The sequence below is a fragment of the Aplysia californica genome, unplaced genomic scaffold, assembly GCF_000002075.1.
Source record: "Aplysia californica isolate F4 #8 unplaced genomic scaffold, AplCal3.0 scaffold00143, whole genome shotgun sequence".
Taxonomy (NCBI): domain Eukaryota; kingdom Metazoa; phylum Mollusca; class Gastropoda; order Aplysiida; family Aplysiidae; genus Aplysia; species Aplysia californica.
Window position 1 is genome coordinate 800,137 of NW_004797413.1, and position 10,554 is coordinate 810,690.

General features: G+C 39.7%; 1 protein-coding gene across 1 annotated transcript; it reads right to left on the minus strand.

The window, feature by feature from the left end:
* Positions 1-1,243: 1,243 nt before the first annotated feature.
* On the minus strand, positions 1,244-10,504 carry LOC101860091 (serine/arginine repetitive matrix protein 2). The gene is made up of 6 exons (XM_005096980.3): positions 10,172-10,504; positions 8,235-8,645; positions 6,908-7,357; positions 5,761-5,910; positions 3,810-3,898; positions 1,244-3,158 (listed from the first exon to the last, which is right to left on the minus strand). Exons 1-6 carry the CDS (start codon positions 10,332-10,334, stop codon positions 2,991-2,993), a joined length of 1,431 nt encoding a protein of 476 aa, XP_005097037.1. The 5' UTR covers positions 10,335-10,504; the 3' UTR covers positions 1,244-2,990.
* Positions 10,505-10,554: the final 50 nt, after the last annotated feature.

A 10,554-nucleotide genomic window follows, 5' to 3' on the forward strand; every position in this document is an offset into this window, starting at 1 on the left:
ACGACATTTAGACAATATGTTGACTTTTATCCTATTGGTCCAAAAGCATAATTATGTCATTGTTTTATTTTTTGTCTGCACAGATGTCAAAACTACAAGTCAAATAAAATATCAAACAGCTTAATCTCGCGTCTTTTTTGTTGTGAATTCTTTTAGTCGTAAATGGGTTGGCTCTTAATATTTATACGGGACCCGTAATCGTGAGATTGTAGTTTCAGGGGTTCGAGCATTCGCTCTGTCCAACACTGAGTCCTTGGGATAAGACACTTTAAAGAAATTTTCCATTTTGGCTCGGTCTTTTCAGAGATGGATGTTAAATTCGGAGGTCCTGTCTCTGAAAAATATCTAATAAAGTTGATAGGGGACGTTAAACGTGTCCCGCGCACTCATATTACCTTATGCAGTTGCAAGCGCAGTAAAACACTTACACATGTACCAAAAACAAACAAAAAAAGATAGGGTCACTTACTACTGGACTTGACAATGCGTGGTTTAAATTCTTAAGTCCTAACTTTGACTTTCCATTTTATTTCCTTCATATTTGTTTTGTTATATATCCCAAGAGCTTCTTTACATCGATTGAACATACACACTTAATGTGGGAAAAGACTTTGTAGCAAGTGACTGCTATGAGCAGGGTTTGAGGTGAAAGAGGGTTGTTTTTTCAGTTTTAGTAAGAGTTTTACCGCACTTGCACTATACAAATGCTATTTATTATTAAATAGAGAAGCGAGAAAGAAAGTCCAATGTCAGTGATTCATGACACACATCACATGCCATCCTGTACTCATGTGTAGGGCCTATGTGAACTAGCTTCTCAAAGACAGTAGACCATGACTATCTGAAGGCCGCTATACAGCTGTTAAACCCACCCACTCACAACATACACAAACTTCAGTAAGAGACATTTAACAGTGTTGATCAGATAGTCCTTTTAGAGTTAGAGCTCATTTATCTGGCTGAAAGATAATGAACTGGAAGGTAGATTAAATCATAAGCAATTCTGTTTCCAGGCAAGAAGACTGAAAAACAAGTAATTCTATTTTCTGGCACGTAGACTGAAAGAGGAACTCAATTCTCTGGCAAGAAGTTAGACGTGCCGACAACATCTGCCACTCAGAAGATTTTAGAACATAGTTCGTTAATCTATAAACAGATGAACAAATCTCTTACTGTTACACTTCTCTCGTCCTTTTTCATTCTTCAAAAAAAGAAAAGGAAAAAAAACTCACAAAGACAAAAGTAAATTTGTATGATTTTTATCTCACAAATATCTTTAAAAGGTTGAATAATGCACATAAAATGTATATGAATACAAACTAAAAATACCAAAGGAAAATAATATGTACACATAAAATTTGCTCAAAGCAAACAAATTAGAGACCACTATCATTAGTGATGCATCGAGTAATTCTTGGAAGAAAAAAGTAATGAGGTCATTCAGACCAAAGACCGGAGCTCTCAAGCACAAACTAACCCTGTCATTCATCAATGTCAAATGTCAGAATATGAGGCATTCTGGAGAAGCAAAAAAGTTTTATTTTGGACAGAACACTTTGTGAATACAAAATGTTTAATTCGTCTAACTCCTTTACTCTCTTGAGAAGAGGAATAAGACTAGAACCAATTGACGCGCCCCTTAAACTCTATAACATACGGGTATTCAATTTTAATTTTTTAAAGATTTTGACACATTACAATGTTGAATGACAGCGAAGGAATACTCTGCTTAGAGAGCTCTGCCGAGTCTTTGTCAAACGACCATGAGAATATTTGCCAGGTGGGTTGTAATGGAGTGTCTGGTGGGTTAGTTTGTGGTACATTTATTCTCAATTATTGAGCAGTGAATGAATAAGTATGGCAGCAGTATAAACTATAGTCGCTACACTCTCATTCATGAAACAACAGCAATAGTTCCACACTCTTTCATACAAGTGACAATGATAATAATTACAAAACTGAACTACAACTGTTACACTCACTCTTTCATGAAACAATGGCAGAAGTTCCGCACTCTTTCATTCATGTGACAATGATAATAATTACAAAACTGAACTACAACTGTTACACTCACTCTTTCATGAAACAATGGCAGAAGTTCCGCACTCTTTCATTCATGTGACAATGATAATAATGACAAAACAAACTACAATTGTTATACTTTCTTATTCATGAAACAATGGCAGTAGTTTCACTCTTTTCATACATGTGATAATGATAATGATGACAAAACTGAACAATAATTACTGCATTCTCACTCATGAAACAAAAGGCAGGAGTTACAAAACTGAACAATAATTGCAACACTCTTTCATTCATGAAACAACAGTAGTAGTTACAAAACAACCACCACAATTGCTTTTTTCTCTGCCTCTCTCTCTCATTTTTGTGACCATGACCAAACTGAACTACAATATTAATTTTCTCTCTCTCTCTCACTCACTCATTCTTGTGACCATGGTAGTAGTTACAAAACTGAACTACAATATTACTTTTCTCTCTCTCTCTCTCATTCTAGTGACCATGGTAGTAGTTACAAAACTGAACTACAAAATTACTTTTTTTTCTCTCTCTCTCTCTCTCTCTCTCATTCTTGTGACCATGGTAGTAGTTACAAAACTGAACTACAATATTACTTTTTTCTCTCTCTCTCTCTCTCTCTCTCATTCTTGTGACCATGGTAGTAGTTACAAAACTGAACTACAATATTACTTTTCTCTCTCTCTCTCATTCTAGTGACCATGGTAGTAGTTACAAAACTGAACTACAAAATTACTTTTTTCTCTCTCTCTCATTCTTGTGACCACGGCAGAAGTTAAAAAGCTGATGTACAATTGCTACACTCTCTCATTCATGATTCATGTGAAAATGACTATAATTACAAATGGACTAATGGAAATCATTCAGGCACAATTCAATAAATAATCATTCAGGTCACTTGGCATGTTTCCCCCGCGGCTGGCACAGTACAAGAAGAATTGTCTCCCCTTCTACTGCGTGGTGCACTCCCCTGCCCCCTCGTCCTGAGCCTCCTGTCTCACGGGAAGTTTGCGCTGCGGAGTTTTGTTGAGACGTAGCAGACCGCTGGGTCCGGCCTTCCCTCTCGGCGCCACTTTCTTGGGACTGTTGGTGATGGTCGCCAGCGCTGTTCCACAGGACTGTAGTAAAAGGAAACATTTGGGTTGTAAGGGGGTGGGTTGAAGGAACATAACAAATATTATTCATTCACATATATAGATGTGAGGCCCGTTGACAAGACGAGTTACTTCTCGCAATCTAAGAATGGAGATATTGGCCGAAAATTGACACTGGGGTCACATTTAGAGATTTTCAATTGATGCCATTTTCTTCAAGTCTACCGTGTCTTTTATTATTCCGTACTTACAAATTGTACTATAAAGTTGAAGTATCAATTTCCATAAGGCTAAATTCCGAGAAGTAACTCATTTGCCAGCAAAACCTCACATATTTTGTTTTGTGCCTTTGGTCAACTTTTATCAGTAAAATCCACACAGAAATGTGTTTGTAAATAGATTTAAAAGGTGTTTAGAAACAACAAAAAAAAGGCAACGAAAAAGAAAAATTGCCTAACGGGAGGAAATATAATATAGCTTTCTATAGGTTCGGTAAACTGACGAGCACCGGTTTCACCACAATGCCAAACATTTTGTAATAAAATGAGAGTCGCAGAACACAGGTTTTTGATATTGTATAATAAAGAATAGAAGTCACTAAACATAACTCTCTTGTGGCATTTACTGGCAGTCAGCTAACCTTTCTGAACTTAAAAAGCACTCACGAATACTTACAGACATATCTTTCTTAGCCCGTGCGGTCCTGGGTAGAGGAAGTTTTGAGCCCCGCCCTCCTTTGGTTGCTGCAGGTTCTGGGTCCGGTTCTGTCGACATCAGACACAAAAACATCAAAACGGGTTAGCAATTTGTTTACTACAACGAGCAAAACACACAGAGCATGGGGTGAGTGGTCGGTAGGGAGGGGTTCTGATGTGGTTTACTCCTTCTCTCCTCTCCAAGCATCTATCGTCCTTATCTCTCTTCCTTCTGTTCTTTGTATGATAGTATAATGATACTCTCTAGTAACACCTCTAATCTTCGGCCCTTATACAACCTATTTGTGTTGCAAGTCTTATAAAACTCTTACTAAATAGAATTTTTATTTTTTTAAAGCACGGAGATGAGAGACCTAGCTACAGCTCATAGACTCCATAAGGGAAAATAAACAACAACAGGAAATACACAGCCCGTATCAAGGAGAAATATAGAAATACTACATTTAAGCCTTTCTCATCACTTTGTTTTAGCAGAGGTTTTACGACGCTCGCAACTGCATACGGTCATATGAGCGCCAGAAGATTAGAGGTGTTACAAGAGAGTAACAAACATAAAAAAGAAGGAGGGGAGATAAGGACGATAGATGTTTGATAGGAAAGAAGAAGCAAACCACACCAGAGCACCCGCCATTGCCAACCACCCACTCTCATCACTTTCCACTCCACAACAAGGCTAAATTACAAAGAACATTGAGTAAAAAGTAAAAGAGACCAACAACAATAACAAGTTTTGAGCATGAAGTCTGTTAGTTGCAGCAAAGAGAAACACATCGACACAGTAACGGTCATCTAGTGAAAGTAAAAAGCGGGACAGAGAGAGAGGGGGGAAAAAAAGGACCTACAAATGGCACCCTCCAACCACCCCGAGAATGAAGTAAAGAGCTCAACTACATTACAAGTATAGAGTAAGAAATAAAAAAGATGACAAAAACTTAACAAGAACTACTGAATTAAAAGAAGTAAAAAAATCGAACCACATTACAAGGAGAAAAGAGTCAGAAATAAACAGATCAAACAAACACACAACTAGGTCGTCTAGCACAAGGATAAGGAAAGAGAGAAAGACAGAAATAACAGAGGGAAAGAAGAAAAGTAGGTCCTACAAGCAGCGCCCTCTAGCCACCCGCTGGGACATTAGACAACTCACCACCCCAGAACGACAACGTTCTATCTGCTCACTATATACCCGATTTGGAGAAATCTGACGTTAATTTTCTCAACATGTCGAGCTTTTTCAAATGCACTTCTTTGAATGTCCATTGTCTTGTTTTCTATTTGACTGAATGGGTGGGTGGTAGGCGGGTGCTCTGGTGTGTGTGGTTTGCTTCTTCTTTCCTATCCAACATCTATCGTCCTTATCTCCCCTTCTTCTTTATTATGTTTGTTACTCTCTTGTAACGCCTCTAATCTTCTGGCGCTCATATGAACTTATGCAGTTGCGAGCGCCGTAAAACCTCTGCTAAAACTAAAACTGACTGAATGTACACCCACCTTGCCCATATATGGTCGCTTTTAAGCACAAGGGGTTATTCTGAAAAATGCTGTTTTGAGAAAATCGAAGGTAAAATTTTTGCCCTTTGTTCAGTTTCTTTAAAAGACAAGGAGAGTTTTCTCTTTAACCAAACAAATATACACACCAGTGAAACCAAACTTCTCCTATAGGTATGGCAATGCCCACTTTTGGTGTAGGTCAAGATTTCTGGAAACCCCCGTAATCTGGGCTAGCCCGCTTGTCCTTAAAAGCGACCATATATCTTGATAACGACTCCGAATAACCCTATGATTTTGATAGAGCAGATAGAACATTTGGTTTCTGACCCCCATGGTCTTAGTAACTGAAAACGGCCAAAAATGTCAGATAGAACTTTGTAATTCTAAAGTAGCGAACTACCACTTGACTGATAACTCACCGGCCAGCGACAGTTTACTTTTCTTGCCCCCGGCCCCATCAGGCCCGGGCCCGTCCATCGACTGTCGTTTGCCCAGGGAGCGCCGCGTAACGCGTGGGGGTCCAATCTCCGCTGCTGCTATTTCCTCTCTTATTGTAGGCTTTGCGTGGTCTGTGGACAGAAAAAAGTGGAGGGTTTTATTGTGTTGTCTGACCGGTGACCGCTGTGTAGGGGTTGGGTGCTTTAATGTCAGAGGCAGGAGAATCAAGTTCACTACAATGTACCAGAGTGGTGAAAAATTGTTATCGAGTGTCTCGGTCTTTCAGCTGGGATGTTGTATACCACTCAGGACAGGCAAGGTCAGAAGCCAATCTCCTAAAGTATCTATTACATTGTGTCAATGGGAGCATCAAAACACCTGCATTCATTCATTTGTGTTATTGGTCAACAGAAAAAAGGGAGGATTTTGTTGCAGAGTTCACAAACAAAAACATCAGTTTCTACATCTTTGTCCACTGCAAACTTGGCTGATCACCAAAACAGATTTTTGAAAATGTGCAGTGTTTGAGGGGAATCTGCTCGTCCATCCAACATTGTTTGTCAGTGGGAGGCTGGTCTGCAGGTGCTCTGGTGTGGTTTGCTCCTTCTTTTCTATCAAACATCTATCGTCCTCATCTCTCCTCCTTTTTTTCCTCTGTTTGTTACTCTCTTGTAGCACCTCTAATCTTCGGCACTTATATGACCTTATTGTGTTGCAAGTGCTGTAAAACTCTTACTTTACTAAAAAAAATAATTTTAAACAACAACAAAAACCAGTTTGTCATTTTGTAAAAGAATTCAGTGAACGGAGAGACACTTTTTTTGAATGAACCACACTCGGACCACCCAAATTCCTCTCTGAATAAGAAAACCACTAATGTCTCATATCTCTAAACAAGAACTTTGTGATATGCCTGGACTTTCATTTTGGTCAGTGCATAATATTTTTTTATAAAGAACACCATATGAAAAAAGTGAGTACGTGTTGGATAACCCATTTACTAAACGAGGAACAAAAAAAAGAGAGAGAGTAGGGTTGGTGCTATCACTTAGAGGAACACGAAACAGCTGGGGCGCACTATACCTTACTTTTACAGAGACAAAAACATACAATGTCATCTCCCTATACCTGCTGGTTGTTCTGGCTTGTCCCGGGTCCGTCGAGCGGTCGAGCCTCGTGTCACGCGAGGGGACAGTTTGACACCGGGAGTTTTCGTCAACAGCTTGGAGGAGGACACCGTTTTCCTGATCTGTGACGGCCCCGCTGTGTCTGCGCTCGGTGGGGAGGCTGGCAGCTGTGCCGTCCGGCTAGAGGAATTCTTCAATCTATCGTGAGTTGACGTCTTGGGCTCTTTACCACTGGACGCTGGCAGCTGTGTTCGGCTAGAGGAACTCTGCTGTCTGTTGGGAGGTGAGGTCTTTGTCTCTTTACCGTTAGAGGCTGGCTGCTCCTTATGAGCTGACAACACAAGCTCTCTACGACTGCTGGACGTGAGCAAAGGTTTTTTCCCAGACGAGCCAAACCTTTGGAGAGCGGGAGAACTTTGTGTTCTCTTGAGATCAATGCGTAGCCTGGAAGCTGTGAAGAAATACGAATGGATTCCGTGACACTGACAGAAACACTTCAGAACTTTGCATATTTGTCAAAACGTAACTCTAGCTCTAACGGCTACCTGTCCAAAGACAAATACCTGTACAAACATCAAATTTCCACTTCCCTTTTGTGGTTTTTAAAAATATTATAACGACACTGTCCAAAGCGCCCACCTGTCTAAGACTACCACTTTTCTCCTCAACAATGGTTAGACGTCTTGGACAATTTCAAGTTTTGTAATTTAGAGACCTCTACTCTATGTATGGAAGTGCAACAAACACATTTCATTACATATGTTAGTGTGTGCTCAATCAGCAGAATCACATGTAAAAATCTATAAAGTGTTGTGTAGAATTTGAGCTCCCTCTTATTTATTATGTACTAACTTTCATTACAAGCACATCATAGTCTTTGACATTTTTTTCATTTAATTATTTCTATACTATTCCCTCCAAAAACATACAAAGAAAAGGAAGAGAGATAAATGACAGATGTTTGATAGGAAAGAAGGAGCAAACCACAGCAGAGCGCCCACCAACATCATTACGTCAATGACAAGCACAACAAAACTCATGGCTATAAGCAATAATAATAATAAAGTAGATCATTTCTATAGCGCCAACTTTCGTGTGAACACAGCTCTAGGCGCTTTACATAAATACATGTACGAACAATATTCACACACACACACAAACATACTCCCGCACACATTACACACACATGCACACCAAACACACGCACGCACACACACACACACATCTACTTTCTTATCACATGCGCATGCTTACACATTGTTACGAAATGAGCACATACAAATACGTAATAAAATAATACACACAATGCAACACAACTTTGTCCTTACCAGAGCCTGGAGTTCTCAGACCGGTACATTCAACAGTGGTTCTAGACGAAGTAGCCACGTGTACAGACATCCCTGGAACCGGTAATCTCCCCTCCTTGTTAGTTCCAGCATTCTGACACCCAGACGTCCCTTGTCCTCCAGTCCTAACAAAACCATCCACATTTGTCCTGGAGGTAATATTCACACTTGTTGTAGATGTTGTGCCATCCACACCCATCTTAGCCGTTCCATCCACACCTATCTTCATCGTACCATTCACACCTATCCTAGACGAAGACGTGCCGTCAGCATTTGTCTTAGTTGCAGCATCCACATCCATCTTAACTGCACCATCTACATCCGTCTTGGCTGCGGCATCCACACCTGAAGACTTCGCAGAACTTTTTTCTTTCTCTTCTTTTAAAAGGGTTTCTGGGGGAATAAAATAAACAATAAATGATTATTTTAGCCCATATATTTCATTTCAGCTGACATTAAAAAGCCCTGATAGATAACTAATTATCTAGACATCATGTATATTAGCGAGACTAATATTTTTTGTGTGAGCTGAAACAGTGGAATCAAAAGTAAAAATCTGAATCTGAAAAGTTTTTAGTAGAACTCCACCTCCCTCTTGTCCATTATTAATGTAATCACTTTCATTACAGGCACATCATAGTCTTTGATATTTTTTTCATGTACACAAAACGTACATTTACTCAACACTCTTTGAAGTCATGACATGCTCAGCCTGGAAAACAAGGAATTTTTAAAGTCTCAGAATCTCTGTGCAGGGGAAAGAAAAAATGAAAAATCCCAGATCTTCTATTAATCCTTTGTTGTGGAGAGTAAAAGCGGGAAAAAAAATGGTGATAGAGGTTGGTCAACCTCAATACAATGGCACATCACAAGTGAATTGTTATTCGTTCCCACAGGAAAAATTCCGCACAGGATTCCTCTGCTGAACAAATTGGAGAAATGTTTTCTTATAAATTGTCAGATCACACAGCAGCAGATATGTATCTCTAAAAACAAAAAAAACAAAAATATAAAAGAAGTTTTTACCATCTAACATAAGGATATTGTCAGAATAAGCATCAATGTGTATTGATCTTTCTTCGAGTATGAATCAATATAACTCTAAAGGTCTTGTAATGAAATTCCTGCCTGTGGTTGAATGATGCATCTGATGTGATATGTACATTTTGTCCCCTTTACTTCTCTTTTCATATTGAAATTTTAATGAGAGTAATATATCATCAAAAATGTCTATGTCTACCTGCATGTATTTTTACGGTCCTGTACAGAAAAAGGAAAATCCCCCCCCCCCCCCCCCGGATAATAAAGTATTATCTTATCTCATCTTATAATTATATACTTTTTAAGGCAGAACTATTGGCCCTACTAAACTATCGCCCAGGACGGCCATCCATTGTCAATGAGAGAAGTAGTTGTCTTTGACAGGTGAATGTCTTGGACAGTGTCATTATAGTACAGTAAAAATGCAAGGAGGAAATGGGAAGACGGTTGTTTGTACAGGTGATTGTCTTGGATAAGAGGCCTTTGTAGCAGGTTCGATTGTAACTCTCTAAGAGGTCAACAGATGGCCCATAGTCCTGTGTCCTTCAGAACTACGCAAACATGTCTTCTCAATAATGCGAACTATTTATTTAGAAGGTGCGTGTACTTCCAGTGTCTGTGTTCTCTGCTCGTGTCTCTAATTTGGTGGATGATATTTGTAGGTTACATTAAAAATGTGGCAACATGGAAGTATTCGTTATACTTCAAGAAGAAACAAAAACAGAAAAAAAGGAAAATTATTCGGTATTTGATGCTGATGATGATTATGATGACACATGAAGATGATGATGACAACGATGATGAAAAAAAAAAGCAATAATGCAAACCACTGCAGCAAACACTGCAAGCAGGGAAGAGAATTTCCCCAGATTACTCACTCAGGTATTTGCTCCGGCTGATGAGTTTAGCGTTGGCTTCCTCCAGCTGCTTGGCTTTGGTGAAGTGTTTCTGGCCTGCCTCCGACACGGAGAGGTACTTGCCCTGGATGTACACGTGCTCCTCCCGCAACTTCTCCAGCTCTGCCTTCAACTCCTGACACATCACAAGGGGGAGGGAAGGGGGGGGGGGATAAGCAGTTTGAATTTCTGTAATATCTCAACAGAACAAGTGAGAAAAAAGTGGACATAAACGTTTGTATATATCTTAAAACTACTTGAGCAGTGGGAGAGGGAAGGAGAGGGGGGAAGGGACGGAGGAAGGGAAGGGAGAAGGGGAGAGAGGGGAGAGAGAGGGGAGAGAGAGAGAGAGAGAGAGAGAGAGA